At 43.0% G+C, this 20712-nt stretch overlaps 1 protein-coding gene across 1 annotated transcript in view; it reads left to right on the top strand.

Moving 5' to 3' along the window:
• The first annotated feature begins 6 nt into the window (after nucleotides 1–6).
• The window catches only part of Rcbtb1 (RCC1 and BTB domain containing protein 1), a 36473-nt gene continuing 15767 nt past the window's right edge, over nucleotides 7–20712 (top strand). Inside the window, exons 1-6 of the mRNA XM_055617152.1 lie at nucleotides 7–123; nucleotides 8438–8509; nucleotides 8624–8793; nucleotides 9139–9289; nucleotides 14017–14183; nucleotides 17175–17333. Of these exons, the coding sequence (XP_055473127.1) occupies nucleotides 8668–8793; nucleotides 9139–9289; nucleotides 14017–14183; nucleotides 17175–17333 (603 nt within the window). The 5' untranslated portion in view covers nucleotides 7–123; nucleotides 8438–8509; nucleotides 8624–8667. The remainder of the gene's footprint in view (nucleotides 124–8437; nucleotides 8510–8623; nucleotides 8794–9138; nucleotides 9290–14016; nucleotides 14184–17174; nucleotides 17334–20712) is intronic.

Raw genomic sequence — 20712 nt, forward strand, 5'->3', positions numbered from 1 at the left:
GGCGGACGGGCCGGGCGGCGCCTTGCGCGGCGGCTGCGGGGCCGAGGGCCGCGGGCGAGCGCGCGACTCCCGGGGCCGCGGGCTGCTCGCACCCGGACTCTGTCTTGCGGGGACTTCGCCCAGGTGCGCGGTGAGCGGAGTGAGTGGGTCGCGCGCGGCCTGCCTCTACCGGGACGCGCACGCAGGCTGGCGGTGGGAAGCTGGCTGCTGCAGAGCTGGAGGCGCAGGGTTGCAGTTTTATAAGACAATACTTCTCTGTGTTAAAAACAGCCGTAGTCCCTCTTCCTTTGCCCCGTTAACTACGAGAATTAGAGCTCGTAGGGGCCAAAAACCTGAGTTTCTGAGACTCGCGTGTGCTGTAGCATCGAAAGCAAGAAATTCTGGCACCAGAAGACGCTTGGACCCTTATGGGAGTTTACAGTGTGTTTTAAATGCCAACTCCAGTTTAAATCACAATTGTAGTTAGCGTCTTTTCCTCCGTGGGCCGGCGTTTACCCTACTGTATGAATACCAGTGAATTTATTAGTACTTCTGGGCGTGTCTTTTTCTTTTACCCTCTCAATTTGTACCACTTGAAGAGGAAGTGATGCTGATAATCTTGAAGTGTTTCTTCTGCAAGTGACTTTTTTTTTTTTAAGTCTTACGATCCAAAGGGTTAAGTTCCACGAATTTCAGAAAACATAGAAAATCAAAGCTATGAAGCTTGGAAAGCTTGGAGCTTAAGTTTTACATTGAGTGCCTGTGTGTTCCAGATGCTGAGAAGTCTGGGATCTCTGAGAGTCATGAAATTGAAAGGCTCCTGTATCAGGAACTAAAAGAAGCACTGGAAACAAGGGTTGGGCCTTTCATGACTAGATGCCAAGTGAGGCCTTGAGACACATTTTTTTTTTCTTACTAGGCTCTATGGTTAAATTCTTAAACATTACCTTTTATGTATTGCTGAACTTTAACTAGAATAGATTTCCTAGGATGTCAGTTAATAATTATCTACTATGTATTTGACTCACAGTATTGACTCAAATTTTAAAGCTCTCAGGAATATCTAGGTCACAATATACGCTTTGCAAGAAGACTACAGAGCAAGTTCTGGGATGGGGAAACCCTGTCTCGAAAACAGAAGTTTAAAAGCAAAGAAGGGAGAAAACTTTAGAAAATGCAGTAAATATAAAGAAGGATGTATGTCATCTGTAATCTTACTGCCTGGAGAAAACATTTGGTATCTTAGGGTGTGAGTTTGATTGACTTTGGAAATTTGGGGCATTCAAGACTTCACATGGTAAGATTTCAGATTGTAGGAGAAAGCCACTAGCAAGCGCTGGGCATTGAAGCTACGAACATCTACTTGATTGTAGAATTTAGATAGTTTGAGTAGCACTTCAAATAACGAGGCTACTTTTGTGATTTGGAGGAAGTAGATACACTTTTAAAAATATGATCATACTCAGATCCGCATAGTACCAGATGGCAAGGTGTGTCCAGCAGTTAGCTGGAGTGACTTTCTGATGCAGGAGAAAAAGGTTGTGTTTGCAGAGATGAAGCCTGTTCTCTCCTGGACTCAATATGGCAGCATCATTTAGAGGTGCCTAGAGCAGCCTCCCAGCCAACAGCTGTCCTCAGCATGTGGAGGGTGTTTTCTCTACCTCATTTGTGTCTAGGCAGCCTTTGAAGACGATCTGTCCGTTCCGGGTGGAGTCCTTGAGGGGTTTGTGTGGCTGTGTTAGCTTTCACTGTCATGAAGTTAGTCTGTAGGCCAGCTCTAGTGTGCTAATTTACTTACCCAGAGATAACCCACGGCTGTCTCGAGCTGGGAAGTGAGGCCCTATCTCTTTAAAACAAAACAATAGTTGAAACAACATAATCTCCTATACCTTAAACCCCTCAGTGTCAATCTAGACCACATATAACTGAGTTTCAAGATTTAACTGAGTCTCAGGATTGAACCCTGGGCGCAGAACTGCTGTCAACGTGTCTAGTAGCATGCTTTGGTGATAAGGCTTTACATTTTATTCTCTGTCACAAAGAAATATACTGAATTAAAGTGAAGTTAACATCATGCTTGTAGTTTAAATTCGTGTTTTCAGAAGACGTTAGATCTTCCATGAACACATATGGGAGAAGGAATCTTAAGCGAACTGTCATTTCTAATGTGTTTGTCACTTTAGAAATGACCTTCGAGCAAACAAAATGTTAGTTTTCTTAGGAGTACTTTTGTCTCTGCCTTAGAGAAAAATATCTGAGCACCTTCCTGTTCCACTTTAGACTAGAGCTTAAAAAAGGAGGGGAGGCAGGAAGAAAAACCTTTCCTGAAGGAGAAAATTCTGAGATCAGAATGTCCCTTTTAGACCATAGAATCTATACTATGGTGTCCAATTTCTGGGCCGTGCCTTACCTTTGTGTTGTGTTTTGCTTGCTTGTTTATTTGTTTTTAGGACAAAGTCTCATTATGTAGCCTTGGCCAGCCTGTAACTGGCTGTGTAGAACAGACTGGCCTTGACGTCAGAGATCCTCCTGAGTGCTGGGATTAAAGAAAAGTATCCTTTATCATAGTCCACTTCACAGGATATGTTTTCTCCTACTAATCCTATAGCTGCTTGGGTGGTTTGTTTTCCAACTAGAGCACATGATTTCAGTATTATTTCTTCACTCAGCAGTCAGCTGTCAGAGCCTCTGTCCTAGAATTGCCAGAAACTTTTGGGCAATGAAATAAAGGCAGCCCCTGGGTGACAGGGTTGAAGAAGTGTTTCCAGGGGCCATTGCTGCAGGTTGCGCTTCAAGTCAAACAATTTCTGGCTCTTGGGAAGGACAGCTATAGGACTTTCCATCATCATCTTAAACAGATGATGAACTCGACACCGCCAGTGTTGGAAAATTCTAGGATACCATCCTTACTTGAAGGCAGGAGGTGTGATCATCACTTGTAAGTGGCCTTAGCTGTATCTGATGAAGAGAGAATGCTGTATTCACAGGCATTACATCTTGTTCAGATTCAGGCCATGCTCTTCCTTTTGTTCTCCCAGTTCTGTAAGCTGTGCTAGCAGCTGGGGTAGTCCAAGACTTAGTGTCTCAGCAAATTTTTGAAACTGTATTTTATTTGTAGCCCTTATAAACATTGAATGAATTAAGAAGTTCTGAGGTGTGTTTCCAGTTTAAAAGGTTTGAGGCTGATCTATCTTAGAGGCTTGTCTGGACCTGGGAACTGTAGTGCGTATCTAATCAGGGTTAACATCTCCGTGCCCAGAAGCCCACAGGAGTAAGTATGGGAAGAGTTGCTACAGGTAGCATTTGGCTCTGTGGCAAACCGAAAGATTGTTTGATCTTTCATTGTCACATAAATGGATGATAGTTGCAAAAACTTTGTCCCAAACCCTAGGACCCCTTTATTTGAAGGTTTTCCTAGAATACAGATACAGTGAACTAAAAAATAGAGAGGGTGTCCATATCCTTAAATCTTTTATGCACATATGGGCACATAGATCTGGGTAGGGTAGCACATTCCATCATCCCAGTATGGACAAGGCTGAAATAAGAGGAAGAAAGTTAAAGATGCTTGCTCTGGAACGAATATGATGGTTTTTATTAAAGACATGCCTATTCTTTATCATTGCTAGAACACTGAGCATCTGAGCTCTAGAATTTCACACGACAGCTTTTCTGTAGTAAATAATATTCATATACTTGTCACTATTTTGCAGACTCAGCACATGATGGTGTCTCATGGACTGTGTACTTGCATGTTGTCTCCCATCATTGCTTAGTCCGGTATGGTTTTGCGTTTAAGGTTTCCACTTGGGATCAGAATCCCTATCAGGCCTTTTGACCTTCAGAGGGCAGGGGACATGACTGTATTGCCCTTTACAGTGTCCCTAGAATTACTGATATCTATGGTAATTTTAGAGCAATTAGTTAGCTATACTCTCAGTTTGGTTAACATTTTCTATTGTGTCTTTTGTGAAGTGTCTTAGACTTTGTAGTTCATAAACTGCAAAAAGAGCTGAGCTGTGAGGCAGCTTTAAACCCATGACTAAAGTCAGATCCCATCCAATTTACAAAAGGCATTGCTGTATTGCTGTAGGTATCTTCAGTGTGTGTGTGTGTGTGTGTGTGTGTGTGTGTGTGTGCGTGCACTTAATTAGACACAATTTAAAATTTACAAGTTCTGTGTATTTGACATTGCGGCTTCTAATAGAGTGAGTCTGGCTATGTTGAGCAGATAGCTGGGGACTATTCAGCTCTGGACTCTGTGCTGTCACTGCTGAGGCATCTCCATGCTAGAGAATGCCGCAGACTCCTTCCTGCTCATAGTCACACCAGACTGGTTAGAATTTTGGTGCTGGACTGCTTTGAAGGGTTGCTTTCTTTATTCTCTTTAAGTAGCTTTCAGGTCAGCAAAAGAGCTGTTCAGAACATCCTGTGATGACATCATTCCCTTTGTTCCAGATACATTCTGGCTAGTCTGGGAGAGAAGCCCTGAGGTCTTTTAAAGACACACACTTAGGACAACTGTAAATTCTTAGTATTCTGTAATATTGAGACTATTTATCATCACAAACTTTCTTGTACTATTGATCTCGATTTCCTGTTTTTCAAACTCTGTAAATACATTTAAAAAATTTTGGGGGGGGGGGGCACAGGTCAATAAAATAAAATTTTCCTCATCTCTCCTTAACACTTGGTTCCTAGGGGAAAGCAAAATAAATGGGCTCTTAAGAGGGCTCAGAAGATTGACTCACTGCTTTTCCAGCTATCTAGTTCTAAATTTGGCAGTTCTGTGTTTATATACCCTGAATTTACCTTTGAGAGTATAAATAATCTTTCCTCTGTATGCCACAAGCTGGCTGAGAGACAGTGGCATAGCTAGAAAAAGCCTTGCTGGGGAGCAGGTTATTGATCTGCGGTGCTAATGGGCAGAGAGGATGCAGCGTCTGGTCTTAGTGCCAAAGAACTGAGTGGCTGAAATGTATTGGAACTCCTACCTCTGCTTGCCATTCCTCTTTTTCTCCCTTTACTTATTATCTCCAACAAACAAACAACGACAAAAATGACAATTCAGGCTGAGCATGGTAATGCTGTTGGTGAAAAAATATTTTTTCTAGAGCAGATTGTGGCAGTGTTGGTCTGTGAGCCTAGTGCTGGGGTGGAAACAGGTGGGTCATAGAGGCTTGCTCCAGACAGTCTAGCCAATCAGTGAATTGCAGGTTCCTTGAGAGACAGACGGAAAATAAGATAGAGGAAGACACCAGACCTTGACCTCTGGCCACCATTCCACGTACACACGCATGATGTCTGTACCTGCATATACATGCTCACTTAGCACATACTTCAGTAGGTAAATTAATATGTTTATGATTGTATGATTGCATAATTGAGAACCCACGCTAACAGCAAATCTGTTATTACTTGTGTTTCTTGTTTGGGCCAGCCTGACTAACATTGCTCTCTCTCTATCGTAGACAATGCTACTGTTAGCCAAGCTCTTCTAAAGACAGAGTCTGTCTGGCCAGGATTAATACTGACTTTCATGTATTCAAGAAATCCCCCAGAGTGTCTTCTTTGCACGTTGAACACAAATTATGTACTTTTCAAGCTGGAACAGATTTTTGAGAAATCAAGGCCAAGAAAAGATAAAACATATCCCATTGACTAGCTGAAACCAAATGTGGGCCTGAAGCACGGGCCTAACTCGGTGCACTGTGTCCCTGCTGCTCCACCACACTGGCACTTCCACCACGCTGGCACTGCTGTGTGTGGATGGGATGAACCTGTGGAGGTGTCGGAGCAGTTTCTTGCATTGACTCTAAATTACCAGCCTTGGCATAGATGCCTTGTAAAGGAAAGCTTCACTAATTTAGCCACATATAAACTCGGCTCATAAAATTAGCCCTCCTTTGAAAGGTGAGCTTGATCTTGAAGGAAGTTGTCAAGCCCTGAGGGAATGGTTACCTGTCTCAGTAACTGTACCATTGGAAGTAGTGTGGTTTTGAATGGCAATATTCCTTTGTGTTTTGAATCAGTCTCTCTTTTTGGCATACCTGCATGAGGGGAGAGAGAAAGAGAGCTATTCCAGGTTGGTCTCAAAATCACTGCATAGGTGAGGATGATTTTAAATTTGTGAATCTGCTTTCATTTCTGTAGTGTTAGGATAACAGGGACTGAAATTGGGGCTTTGTGCCTGCTATGAAAACACTGTATCAACTATTTACAGTCCACGGTCCATGAATCTTGCATTTAACTCTTTTTAAATTACATTTTTATTTATTTTGTGTGACGTTCTGTGTGTGTTGATGTGAATGTGCCATGGTGTGGATATGGAGAGCATAAGGCAGTTTTTGGAGGTTGGTGCTGTCCTTCTACCATGTGTGTCTTGTAGGTTGAATTCAGGTCCTTGGGCTTTTTAAGAGGGGGCCTAATTTGGCCAGTTATTGACCAATTTTGCTGGCCCTGAATCTTATGGTTTCAGTGAATCCTATATGTAAAAAGTTGAATGATAAAGACTATTTCTGTATGGCTTGTGCTACAGAAGGAAAAGGTGCTTCTGAATTTTCTTAAAACAACAACCTGCTTAGTGGCATTTACATCATGCATGGCTTCTGCCTCAGAGGTGCAGACCTGACATTTTGGGGACATTGCTTCCTTCTCCTCTCCTTGCTTTCCTTCTACCTTCCCCTTTCCTCCACCCTGCTCTGTCTCTGTCTTTTGAGGTAATAATATGACCCTACTTATAAATCAAAGGTAAAATAGTGATTAGACCTGGGCCAGCAACTTCATTTGTAGAAATTTATTTTAGAACCTTAGGTATAGAATAAGGCACTGAGTCAGTATTGCATGCAAGCAGTGCTTTCAGTGTTCCAGAGTAAAGCTGCCAATCACTTTACTAGTGAGAGGCAGGAAAGTGTTGCAGCAGCGCAGTGGGCTGCTGGGGATGCAGCCCTCCTGGTGCTGATGGGGGCAGTTCCCACTACAGAGAAGCGAGTAAGGCTTCCAGTAGTGTTTCGTTCTGAAACACAGGTATGCTAGGCACACACATGCAGATCCCACTCGTGCACTTACACACTCACTTGGGTATTTGCTACCCTGAAAGGATTTATAAACCACTGATTACACTGATTGCTTTAAACGAAGCGGGAGACTTAACTTCTCAGTGTTCTGTACCATTTGAAACTGTTTTCAACACCCCCCTCCCCAATATCCTTAAGAATGTTGAAGTATCACTAGAGGTTTCTGGTTGCAGGACAGACAGGCACGTCTAGTGATGTTCCCTGGTATTCACTCCTCATTAAATGTGTGATAGGATATTTAGGGCTAGTAAGCCTCTGATCCATATACAGGTTGGTGCTGTTGGGAGCAGTCTCTGGATGGTAGGAACCGAGGCACTGACTGGCGTGCTGAAGCCCCAAAGCACTCTCATGGTATGTGCTAACTGCGAGGGAGGAGAGGTTAGAGCAGAAAGAACTCCTTTGCTGGCTGATTTTAAAGATCAAAGAGTGAGTAAGTGGGAGCTTCAACAGTCTAGGTCCTCATTAGGAAGGCCTAGTTTTGTTTGCAGAACTGAGAGCTAGAGTGGAAATTCACTGGCATTATAGGGTTTTGTGTTTGTATGGGCTCCTGGAATTCCCACTACTTCTTTTCAGCATTACAGAAATTGGAGCTTCACCTGGGATTCTTTGTATAGACCTCCATAACCAGAAGTTGTTCAGAGTTCTGGGAAAATTTATACATATGTCTTTCCTGTAGGGTACCATTTAAGCTAAACCAAGCCTGGCCTGAAGTCCAGTTATCAGCTTAACAGCCAGCTTGGAGTAAACCATATTATCTTTGTAAATGGGTGTCTGTATGTGGACCGTTGCTCTTGCTGCTTCACCTGCTCTCGGCTTTCTGAGGGATACCACATTCTTGTCGTGAAGCAGCGGCTCTGTATGGCAGGGGTTTTTTTGTTGTTTTTGTTTTTGTTTTTGTTTTTGTTTTCTACACAGAATGAGTTTTTCAGGTGTCCTGGCTTTGGGCATGGGTGAGCGTGGACGCAGAGATACTGCTTCTGAATTTTCTAATTACTCCCATCCCCATCCTGGGCTAGGAACGGACAGACAAATGAGGATTGTAATGTTTTAGTTTTTGTTTTGTTTTGAGACAAAAATCTCTCTGTTATATAGCTCTAGCTATAGTAGAACTCACTATACAAACCAGGCTAACCTCAAATTCAGAGAAATCACCCTGGCCGTACCTCCAGAGTTCTGGGATTAAAGGCGTGCACCACCATACCTGGTTTAGTGTTGTAATTTTTACCTGAATCCCTGAGTGCAATGTCCCTAGGAGAGGCCAGATCCATGCAGGCAGCCAGGCTTTTCTGTTGGATACCAGCATTGCATGTTCTGAACAGGTAACTCTGCTAGCGTTTGGCAAGAGGAATACCTGGCTCTAGTATGTCGTGCTCTCATTTCAGGAAACAGCCTGGTTTTGAAGATTAGGGAAGGATTTGGCACATTGGAGAAGCGAGTGATCCTTTTCACTACCGGTAGGTAGATTTTTCTGGAATTATCTTTTCGTGGCTTTTATTAATAAGAGAACTCTTGTTAAAGTTAGCAGGGTGTGTATTAATTTTTCTTGAAATACTTTTCACTTCTTGCAGCAGAGATGCCAGCTTATTTATAGGACTCACCCAAAGCCAGAGTCATGGTGGATGTAGGAAAGTGGCCAATCTTCACACTGCTCTCACCCCAGGAAACTGCATCTATCAGGAAAGCGTGTGTCTTTGGGACCTCGGCCAATGAGGCAATCTATGTCACTGACAATGACGAGGTAAGGCTGGAAGCTGGGGGTTAGTGTGGGGCCATTTGGTGGTTGGACTTGAACCCAGTAGTCTGAAGGGTGAGAATAGGTTTGGGATAAAGAGAACCTAAAATTCAGGAAGAGGACCTTGATGTGTTTTTCAGTTTTGTGTTTTAATACCTTCCACTCTGTAGTGTAGCCCAGTACTGCAAAGCCTGAGTATTATCATCAGAGGCTGCTTATTTCTTAGTATCTATTAGTCTCTTCTTGCCTCCTGGGCTTTCAACCTAGACTTGAGTATATCTTATTTTCTGAGCAGGAAAAGGCACTGTGACTTCAGGTCAGACGACTGAGGCAAAGGTATTTGTTTTCTAGGTCTTCGTGTTTGGACTGAACTATAGTAACTGTCTAGGAACTGGAGATAACCAGAGCACGCTGGTGCCCAAGAAACTGGAAGCTTTGTGTGGAAAAAAGATCAGAAGCCTTAGTTACGGGAATGGCCCCCATGTCCTCCTCAGCACTGAAGGTAAAGAGGGAAAGCTGTGGCTTTCTGGTTTGTGGAGAATTCACTTAGTTCTGAGCCAAAGAAAGGGAATGCTGTATTAAATCACCTTACTTGGATTGTCCTTACTTCTGGGGAAGTATACAAAGAAGGTCTAATTTTTAGACACTCGAGGCCAGCTCTGCAATAGTAGCAGTGTATCTTGTACATGGACAGTCTCGAGGGATCTTAGATTTTCAGTGTAAACTGCAGAATGCTGGACAGGGTATAATTCATCTAGTCTGTTTTTTCAGTGAGTGTGAGAACCTAAGGTAACTTTGAGAGGGTTTCTTTAATATATATTTAAATTCATTTTTATTAGTATTTGAAATATATGTGTGTGCAGTGTGGGGGATGTCCACATTAGTACAGGGCCTACAGAGGCCAGAGGTGTTAGATCCTCATGGAGTTTGAGTTACAGGTAGTTGTGAGCCATTTGAGCTAGGTACTGGGAATCGAACTTGGATCCTCTGGAAGAGCAGTACATGCTCTTAACCACTGAGCTATCTCCCCAGCCCTCTTTGGTATATGTTTATAAACAAACATAATGTGGGTTCTTTCCTCTGTGTAGTTGCTGAATCTTGAGTCAGGATCTCTTAGTTTATTCTGGAGAACATATCTGTGGGTGCCATGTTGAGGCGTAGGAGAAGTGGACAGATTGTTGTCCTTGGACTGCACCTCCCTGAGGTCACCAGAGAAGCCTACCTATTCTCCTTTGCTGATTGTCTGTACCCTGGGCAAACAACACTCTGAAAGTTATCACATGTAACTTCTTCCTTGGAGTTTTTGGTCTTTTGTCCCTTGCAGAGGTCCTTCAGTTTAGTTAGATGGCCCTGTAGGGAGCCTTTGGGAGGCAGATTGCATCTCTGCTTTTGTGTCAGGGCTAGGGAACCACAGCTTCCATGGGTGCTGTCTCGGCCTCTGTGTCTACCTTGGTGTCTGACTTCCAGTGCCTCAAGTCTGAATCTGCTCCACGTTCTCTGCCTCTTTCTTGGAGGCTGTGAGAGCCGATCCAGGAGTCTGACTGGGTGTGAGCAAAGTGGGACTGCTCTGTCACAATTGCTCTACCTCATCATTTGACTGCCGCCACTCTGGCCCTTTCAGCTGCTGTTCTACCAGCTAGTTCACTATTACCTATTGGGGGCAATAGTGAAGTTTTCCAAACAGTAACCGGTTCTTAATGTCTGTCCTAAGTCCTGATGAACATTTTTAATGTTGCAAACACACTGAAAGACATACTTTCAAATTACTGACCTTCTTCAAAGCTGTGACTTTTGGAAACTATCACGATCCTTTTGGATTTGTGTTTGAGTCTAGACAATGTATTTTTTTAAAGTATCTTGAGTGTTAAATTTAGTATGCCAATAATTGGGGTTTGCTGAGAAAATATCTTCTGTGTTTAATTTCTTTATAGTGCATTTTATACATACATACTAAGTATATATTGTGTGCCATATGTATGATCAATTATTACATCTATATTTTCTTATAACCACTTAAATAGTTTTAAAAATTGTGTGTGTGTGTATGTGTGTGTGTGTGTGTGTACGTTTACATGTGTGTTCATGTTTGAGTACGGGAAGGTGTGTAGGGTGTTTGTCACAGTGCACATGAGCCAAAGAACCTCAGGCATTGGCCCTCGCCATTCACCTTGTTTAGCACCAGGCCTCTTCGTTGTTTGAAGCTGTGTGTAAGTGGTCCCCGAGCCTCTTGGGATTCTCCTGGGGTTACAGACATGTACTATCTTGCCTAGTTTTAAACCAGTTCTCGGGATTCCTACTTAGATCTTCACTTTTTCATGGCGAGTACTTTACCCAGTGAAATATCACCCCAGTCCTCAAGTAGTTTTAAAAACAATTTACCACTTTGAGCGGAGGTGGGGGTTGTATCTCAGTTGGTAACAATACTTATGTAGCATGTGTAAAGCCTTGGATTCTATCTCCAGCACCACATACAAACCAGACATAGTGGTACGTGCCTGTGTTCCCAGCACCAGGAGGTGGAAGTACCAGGACTAGAAATTCAAGGCCACCTTCTGTTTGGGGCTTTGCTGTTCTACCAGCTAGTTTGGGGCCATCCTGGGGTTAATGAGACTGTCTCAAAACACAAGCGAAGGGCTGTGGAGAAACACAGTTGTTAAAGTGCCTGCTGCTGAAGTATGCAAACTAGATTCCCAGCACCCCTGCAAAAAGCTGGGTGTGTCGGTGCTTGCCTCTGTCTCCAGTGCGGGAGGAATGGAAGAGAAGCAGATCCCTGGAGCTTGGGAATAAACTGTCCTAGCCAATGGTGAGCTCCAGGTTCATTGAGAGACTTGAAAAAATAACACAGAATGGCAGAGGAAAACACCAGCTGTCCACCTCTGGCATCCATGTGCATACAGAATACACACTTACACATGCCTCTCTTACTGGCATGTGTGTTGGAGTGGATGCTGAGATTGAACACTATTTAGAAGGAACCACTTTAACTCTTCAGATGTTTCTTTGGGAATGTGATCTCGTATTTATTATTGTGTTTTTGTGTGAGTGTGAACACGTGCATGCATAGGAGTTCAGAGGACAACTCTTGGAGTTGATTTTCTCTCAGGCTTGCATCTTTGGATGGCAACTACCTTTGCCCACTGAGCCATCTTGCTGGCACTGCTGTGTACTCCAGGCTTGCTGGCAGCTAGGCTTCTGGGAGATTCTCCTGTTGCTATCTTCTGTCTCTCTGTAGTGCTGAGATTACAGCTGTGTGCTGTCACATCCAGCTTTTTTTTAATGTGGGTTTTGGGGTTTGCATAGCATGGTCTTTTACCACTGAAGCATTTTGCCAGCCTGTTTTCTCAGATGCTTATGCTTCTACGTCTGAGTTTTCAATTTTGGGTATTATCTTTTAATTAACTTTATATTATGGCAGATAGAATTTAGCTCTTTGTCCTGTTTCTTGCTCTTATCCTTTAAACACATGGATACTGCCATTTCAGTTAAATTAGTATTGCTGTTTTCATTATTGGGAACTGTCTAAGTATTATTTATAGCTGAGCCTTTGCTTGTGTGACTGTCCCTGCTCTCACTTCCCAGGGTTGGTAACTGCTTTGAGACTGGTTGACACATCAATGCATACATCATTAGCATGTGCCCAGCTCCTTTACAGATCTGCTCTGAACCTCTGGCTATCCTCAGAGCTGTGGAACTTGACTGGCTACCTCTGAGGCTGCCTGCATAGCTGCAGCCCAAAACTTTCCTTTACTGTCATCCTCCTTGAATTTGACCCGTGTCTGGTGAAACATTCAAGAAACTTTCCAAGAAAGGGATATGAGGGAAATTCATGAGCCTGTCTTAGGAGGTCATTATTTCACTCTTACTGATGTGACTCAGTGGTTTGGCTGACCTCAGGATTCTAGGGTGGGATACTGTTTTCTCATAATTTTTAACTCATGCACTTTTTAAGATTTGGTATTGACACTGATTCGTTTCTGACCTCCACTCTTCCTGTGTGCACTTGAGTGCATGCCCGTGCGTGCGCGTGTAGAGGCTGGCTGGCAGTGTTACTCTGTGCCTTTCCACCTGCATCTTCACAGACATGGTCTCTCAGTGAACCTGGAGCTCAGCCACTGACCTGATGGGTTGGCCAGTGAGCCCCCTGGGTCCCCGTTTCTGCTTCCCAGCTCTGAGATGGCTACATGCTGTCAGGCCCTTTTTACGCATGTGCTGGAGGTTTGAACCCAGCTCCTCACGCTTGTGCTGCAGGCACTTGACCCACAGAGCCATCTCCTCAGCCCCACTTTTACTCCTGTGTGTGACTGTTTCTTCCTCTTCACAACTTCAGAGAGAGATCATTTTCTTTATTCCAGGTATTTTGAAAGAGTCGTGACTGCTCTAGAGTGGGTACTTTTTAGCTTACTGATAATTTATAGGTCTTGCCTTCATTTCTACAAAAGATTTCTACAACTATTCATGGATAATTTCTTTTTTTTTCTCTGTCCTTTTTGAAATTTTTCTTATATAGACATGAATCTGCCCTGATTTTCTTACATTTTTCCTTCCTATATATTTTCTGGAAAATTACTCAACTTACTAAAACCATGTGTCAATAACTTTTAGTTGAAACTGTGTGCATGGTGTGTGTGCGTGTGTGCATGTGCACACGTTAAGTATGAGTACCCCAGGCCCTCACCCAGTTCTTGAACACTATACGATCCTGTCCCAACAGTGATATCACAAGCAACACGAAGAGGACACAGCTTGTCCTTGTGTGAATCGTCATACCTAATGGCACACTTTCTTCGGAATCCAGGGCTGGAATTGGCTCCCTGTGCACTTCCCCTTCTGCAGATGTTGACTGATATTTTTTCTGGTTTCCTTTGTTAGTTACAATATCTGTCTGTTTTCCAAAGTTCTGTGTCATGGAACCAAGGCTGGCCTCAAATGAATTGTGTAGCCAAGGGTGACTTTGAACGCCACATCCTCCTGTCCCACTGCAAGAGTTCACTCTAGAGAAGCCTATTTTTATACATAAACTTTGACTTTGACCACAAAGCTGATCTTGTATGCAAGTGCCAAGGCCTTTCATGAGAGGTTTGCTTCTGTCTTCCCTGTTGTCTCTCTAGCTCTCTGACTCCCTACTAGTGGTTATCTTGTAGAGAGGGGGGCACAAATGCTAGAGCAGTGAAGGTGCAGGAGGTTACCAGTTCCTGTTGGAGATAGTGTTTTGCGTGTTTCTCTGTTTAGATGGAGTCGTCTACGCCTGGGGCCACAATGGATACAGCCAGCTGGGGAATGGGACCACCAACCAAGGCATTGCTCCTGTCCAAGTCTGTACCAATCTCTTGATCAAGCAGGTGGTTGAGGTAGCGTGTGGTTCACATCATTCAATGGCTTTAGCAGCTGATGGAGAGGTAGGTGTGCTTTTTGATTCCTCTTAAAGAACTGTCATAAACTGTATGATACAGGGCTTATTATCATAAGCATGTTGAGTGCAGTGTCCAGTAGCATTAAGCAGTCACACTGTTTGGTCTTTTCACTCACAGATCTCTTTCTTCTTAAAAAGCTGAAGCCCCAAAACTGTTAAATGTCAATTTTCCTTGACATTGTAACTGTGACCACTCCAGATACTGCCTGTATATAGAATCAAATAATACCTGTCATTTGGTGACCAATTTCACTTAGCATGGTGTCCTCAAGGTTCGTTCATTTCTATGGTGTGTGACAATTTCATACACGTATGTACACTGTATCTGATCCTTTCCACCTCACTCCCTGACTCGTCCAGCATGGTCCTTCTACCTCTGTGTCCCTTGGGGGGGGGGGCAAGGGATAACCCACTGAGTTAGTGCTGCTGGACTATTAACTGATCTTGTTGAATTAATCCTATGCAAGTAACCATAACTGCAGTGAGTTAATTAGTGCAAAAGCCATGTCATGTCCAGAAGACAGCATTTCACAGCACCCCTTCAAGTGTGTGTGTGTGTGTGTGTGTGTGTGTGTGTGTGTGTGTGTGTGTGAATGTATTACATTGGGGATGGGGGTGGGGGGTATTGGGAATTGAACCTGTGGTCTCATACATGCTAGGCAAGTACTCTACCCTAGGCCCATTTCATTCATCTTACTATTCAGTTGTTTTTAAAAATATCTCCTGCCTTACTAGTTATATCTTGTAGCTAAAAACAACCAAACAATAAAACTTCTATGAATACATTCTTTCTCTAATAATATTTGTGTCATATACTCAGAATCACCATTAGCTGGGCTAACGGTGTGTACATGTTCATAGTCCTAGCACCAAAGACTTGAAAGCAGGATGGAGATTTCTAGGCTAGCCTGTGCTACAGAGGAAGAGCTTGTCTCAACAAATGAAAAAAAAAAAAAAACTAACAAAAACTTTTAAATAAAAATTTTTAATTGCATTTATGTATTTATTTATTTTTTATTGTGTGCATGTAGGGGTCCAAGGGCAACTTGTGGGAGTCAGTTCTCTCCTTTACTATGTTTATCTGGGGATGGAATTCAAGCGCCTTTGCCTGCTTGTGTCTTGTGATCTCAGAAAACCCTTTGGAGGGGAGAACTCAGTGTTTAGGTTCATGCTCTCCATGCTCTTTGCCATGACTACAAATCAGATTCTCAGTTTCCCACTCCAGGTCCCCTACATCCTTCCTAACACATCTCCTGCCTTCACCCACTCCTTCTTAATAAGCCATCCAGACCAGTTAGTGCTGGGCATGTGTGCATGTGTGTGGGCTCACTGGAAAATTGGCTCAGGAATATCATGAACGAAGAAATGGAAAAGAGAAAGACCTGGGGCTGTGGAGGAGTGCTGTAAGATACTGTTTTCTGGATATAACATGGCCAGCATACTCGGAAACTCATAGCATCTGTGGCTACCTACCTAAGAGTAGACATATTCCCACAGTGGGTGGGGAGATAGCTCCAGGCTCCACTTCCTTCTGAGAGCTGCTGTGGGAGGACCAGGGAGAGTCACAGTTTTTTGTTTGTTTTCCTTTTTTCAGGGTGTGACCATTGACAGAGCATTATTTTTGTTTCTCATATTTGTTTCTGGTTTTGACTAGCATAGAAACCTGCTTTTGCATCTCCAATGAAAATCTAGTGGTCAGATTGTGGTAGTTAATAGCAAAAGTAGTTTGACAGGTAGCAAGTGAGAACTCAAATACTTAGAGCAGCAATATAATAACCAATGGTATTTCTGTAGGTTGATGATTGTTGTACGTGTACTGTGTCAGACATAGACGAGCATGTGTGTGTTCACATAATGTCAGCATTTATTGAGTACAACTGCTTTGGTAGCAGTTTCTCTAGTAGCCCTGCTTTCTCTGGTAGCCCTGGCTAAAAATGATTTATTCCATCTTAAAATTCCAATCTCAGTTACTCATATTAACTCTCAGAGTACGTATTATGTATGCTCTGCTGTGTTATGTGTCTGTCTGTGTGTATGCACATGCATGTGTGTATGTCTGTTTGTGTGTCTATGTGTGTAACATGAATATTACGAAGGGGTTAAACAGGCCACAGCAGAGCTACAGGGGTTTCAAAGACACTTGAGAGGTAGAAGCTAGTAAAGGTACAAAGAGAGGCTCTGTGGGAGTAAGTAAGATGATGAACCTAGGCTGGAGCTCCCGGGGGGAGGTGCTAGCTGCTGCTGCTAGAGTGAAGGGGTAGAGTCAGAACTAAGCTTCAGAAGCCAGGTGAAGTAGAGGCTCTAGAGGTAAGGGTTAGGATTGGGTCGAAGGGGATGAATGGACACATGGATGGACATTATGTCCAGACAAATGCATAATAAATTGACTTGGCCTTGTAATCAGGGTATCCATGTTGAGCCAAAGCGCCTAGGACAGTTGGGAATTCTCTGCTTCCTATACACAGTGGTCAGATGAAAATTCTGTGTGGTCATCACCACTGCAGAATTAGATGTCCTCTTTATGTGGTGGAGTTAAGAGTGTTGCCCCTTTCCTTAGTCTCTGTGTCTCATAAGTTCTTGTGCTTGTTTTTTCTGATGTAATTTTAATGTGCTGGTGGGTTCCTACAATCCCAGTTTATAATGATGAATTTACACACCACCCTTATTTATCAATCTGTGTCTTTTAGGTGGTGCCAAGCAGATGGTGCTATTTCCTTGACCACTAAGTGCAGAGTCATTCTCCATAGCAGGATAAAAAACTGTTTATAAGGTGGACCCTCACAGGGCAAGGCACAGTCTGAAAACCATTTTACACAATGTGAAGTAACTTCGAGCAGGGCTCATCCTGGGGGCTAGAATTCTTACCCCGGGGCTACTGTATGAAATTACTGTGAAGGTAGGTAGGTAAGCGCACTTAGAGCATTCTGAACCATGCCAAAGGTGTGACAATGGGTTTTCCTTGTTCTTTCTCTTGTAGCTGTTTGCATGGGGCTATAACAACTGTGGTCAGGTGGGATCAGGATCTACAGCAAACCAGCCAACTCCTCGGAAAGTTACAAACTGTTTACATACCAAGAGAGTGGTCAGTATTGCCTGTGGTCAGACCTCATCCATGGCTGTTCTGGACAGTGGTGAGGTTCGTGCTCTTCATTTTCCTTTCTGCTCCAGCTCTATTTCAAAGGTACCAGCATGGAGAGGAGAGCCTCTCTTGGATACTGACCCCTACCTGAGGACTAGCTAGCAGCTGTTCAATCCTCAGAATGACTCCAAGTCTGAAGACTGGAAGTAAACATTCTGATGTGTCTTGATTTTTGCTTGCTTGTTTTTCAAGATTCCTATAGCCATATGATAAAGGCAGAGGGCAGAGTAAATGTTAATCCTTTTAGGTATTTGGGTTTAAGGCTATGCACTAAGAAAGAACTACCTTTCTTCCAGAGGAAGAAGCATCTGTACATTTTTTTAATGTGACAATGAAGTTTTCATACAGCCACCCCAGCATCTCAGTTTTATTGCAGGGAGCATCTTAGTGTTGACCATTGTGAGCTACTGTAATAAATGTACCCTCTGCTACCCTGTACCATAGGCACTTTTGGGGCTGATGGTTACATCTGTGAAATTACTGGTGCAGCTTCTACAGACCACTTACCACCTATGCATTTGGTGTGTGGAAATTATAGTCTTTGTATATGGCATCCTGCAGTGAGTACATGTTACTGAGTCCTAAGTTGACTTTTTTTTTTTTTATTCAACCCTTCTATCATCCCTGAATACTTCAGAATTCTTTGGTAGTCAGCTAATAGCCTCTTTCGGTGTTCTTCATGCTTTTATTTTTTAAGATTTTCATGATATATATATGTGTGTGTCTCTGTGTGTGCACATGCATGCAGTGTGCCTGTGGAGTCCAGAAGAAGCAGTCAGATCTGCTACAGATGGGGTTGCAGGCTGTTGGGAGCCCTCGGAACTGGGGACCAAACTGGCCATCGGCAAGAGCAGTACCACTCTTAACTGCTGAGCCATCTTTCTAAGCCTAGTATTTTTTAATATTTTTAAATTTTATCTATATTTTTTAATAAGTTTAACCTCAAATGATTATTATGTGGATACTTTTGCAAAGAGGGAGGCAATAAAAACATACAAATTTATACACATACATTTGCATGCAACTTTAAATAGCTTTTTCCTAATTTTGTTAATGGTTTCATGTGTATCCTTGTGTACTTTTCTTTATAAGCAATTATCTACAGATGAGTTTTGTTACCTTCTTAAACAAGTGTGACGATTATATACTGCTGCTGCTTTCTGTCATTCTTTAGCTTTCTGTTCCCTGTCCCACTTGGCAACTCGTGCCTTGTCTCTATGATGTCTCAGAGTATCTCTGTAGCATTTATCGTAAAGCTGCTTAGTTTTGCTCCTGTGGGCAACGTGCACCTGGAACTCTGCTGAAGAGCTTTTCAATTGTTTCTAATTTTTTTGCTGTTGTGAACAGTGGTGCACAGATTTTTTGATATTGCATGTACATCATGATACTTTATGCAGGTATTTGTGTAGAATAAATTCCCCAGCATAGGGCTTTTTTCTGGGTCAAGAAGTATGCCACTAAGAATATAGATAGCTTTTGCCAAATTTCTCTCCAGAAGGCCAGTGCCTGTTATAATTTTAGCTTTGATGAAATCATTATTTTTTTATATTAGTTACATTTTATTAACTCTGTATCCCGCTCCCTCTTTCCCTTCCAATCCTACCCTCCCTCCCTCATCTCCTCCCTGCCCCTTTCCAAGTCCACTGATAGGGGAGGACCTCCTCACCTTTCATCTGACCCTGTTTTATCAGGTATCTTCAGGACTGGCTGCAAAGTCCTCCTCTGTGACCTAGCAGGACTGCTTCTCCCTTGGGAGGTGGGCACGTCAAAGAGCCCGCCATTGAGTTCATGTCAGAAATAGTCCCTCTTTGCCTTACTAGGGAACATACTTGGATACTGAGCTACCGTGGGCTACGTCTGAGCAGAGGTTCTAGGTTATATTCATACATGGTCCTTGGTTGGAGAAACAGTCTCATATAAGACCCATGTGCCAGATATATTTGGTCCTTGTGGAGCTCCTGTCCTCTCCAGGTCATATTAACTCCCCCTTCTTTCATATGATTCCCTGCACTTTGCCGAAGGTTTGGTTATGAGTCTTAGTATCTGCTTTGATACACTGCTAGGTAGAGTCCTTCAGAGGCCCTCTGTGGTAGGCCCCTGTCCTGTTACTTGTTTTCTCCTACATCCAGTGTCCATCCCATTTGTCTTTCTAAGTGAGGATTGATCATCTTATCCTGGGTCCTCTTTCATGTTTATCTTCTTTAGATGTATAGATTTCAGTATGTTTATCATATCTTTTAGGTCTAAATAAGTGAGTATATACCATGTGTGTCTTTCTGCTTCTGGGATACCTCACTCAGAATGATCTTTTCTAGATCCCACCATTAGCCTGCAAATTTCATGATTTCTTCATTTTTAATTGCTGAGTAGTATTCCATTGTATAAAAATACCACAATTTCTATATCCATTCTTCTGTTGAGGGACATCTGGGTTGTTTTCAGGTTCTGGCTATTACAGATAAAGCTACTACAAACATGGTTGAGCAAATGTCCTTGTTGCGTGCTTGAGCCTCTTTTGGATATATGCCTAGGAGTGGTATAGCTGGGTCTTGAGGAAGCACTATTCCTAATTGTCTGAGAAAGCACCAGATTGATTTCCAAAGTGGTTGTACCAGTTTACATTCCCACCAGCAATGGAAGAGGGTTCTCCTTTCTCCACAACCTCTCCAGCATGTGTTGTCACTTGAGTTTTAGCCATTTTGATGAGTGAAAGGTGAAATCTCAGGGTCGTTTTGATTTGTATCTCTCTGATGGCTAAGGATGTTGAGCATCTCTTTAAGTGTTTTTCTACCATTCGATATTCCTCTACAGAGAAGTCTCTGTTTAGCTTCATACCCCATTTTTTAATTGGGATGCTTGATTTATTGCTTTTTAACTTGTTTAGTTCTTTATATATTCTGGATATCAGCCCTCTGTCAGATATAGGGTTGGTGAAAATCCTTTCCCAGTCTATAGGCTGTCATTTTGTTCTGACAACAGTGTCTTTTGCTTTACAGAAGCTTTTCAGTTTCATGAGGTCCCATTTATTGATTGTTGCTCTTTATTGATGAAGACACCTCTCACCCTCTGTCCCTTTCTGTTTTATCCTGAAAGCTCCACTGTGCATTTGCCTGCATTGATGTGGGGCTTGGTGCCACCAGAGTTGTAGGCTTAACCTTTTAAAATCTGCGCTGTTAGACTTTATTACAATGGCCCTTACTGGCTGTTCCAAGCCATCAACCCTCCTGACTAGCTTGTGCCAGCTGCTACTTCAGCAGATGGTGCATGCCACTTGAAACTCGGAGGGACCACCCAATTCTGTGCTTCCTCTGTCCAGCTCCTTTCTCACCCACTCCCTCTCTTGGTTTCCTGTCACTTTTTAGCTCAGAGCCTTATA

The sequence above is a fragment of the Psammomys obesus genome, unplaced genomic scaffold (assembly GCF_907164565.1).
Source record: "Psammomys obesus unplaced genomic scaffold, mPsaObe1.curated_primary_1811, whole genome shotgun sequence".
In the NCBI taxonomy this organism is placed as follows: Eukaryota; Metazoa; Chordata; class Mammalia; order Rodentia; family Muridae; genus Psammomys; species Psammomys obesus.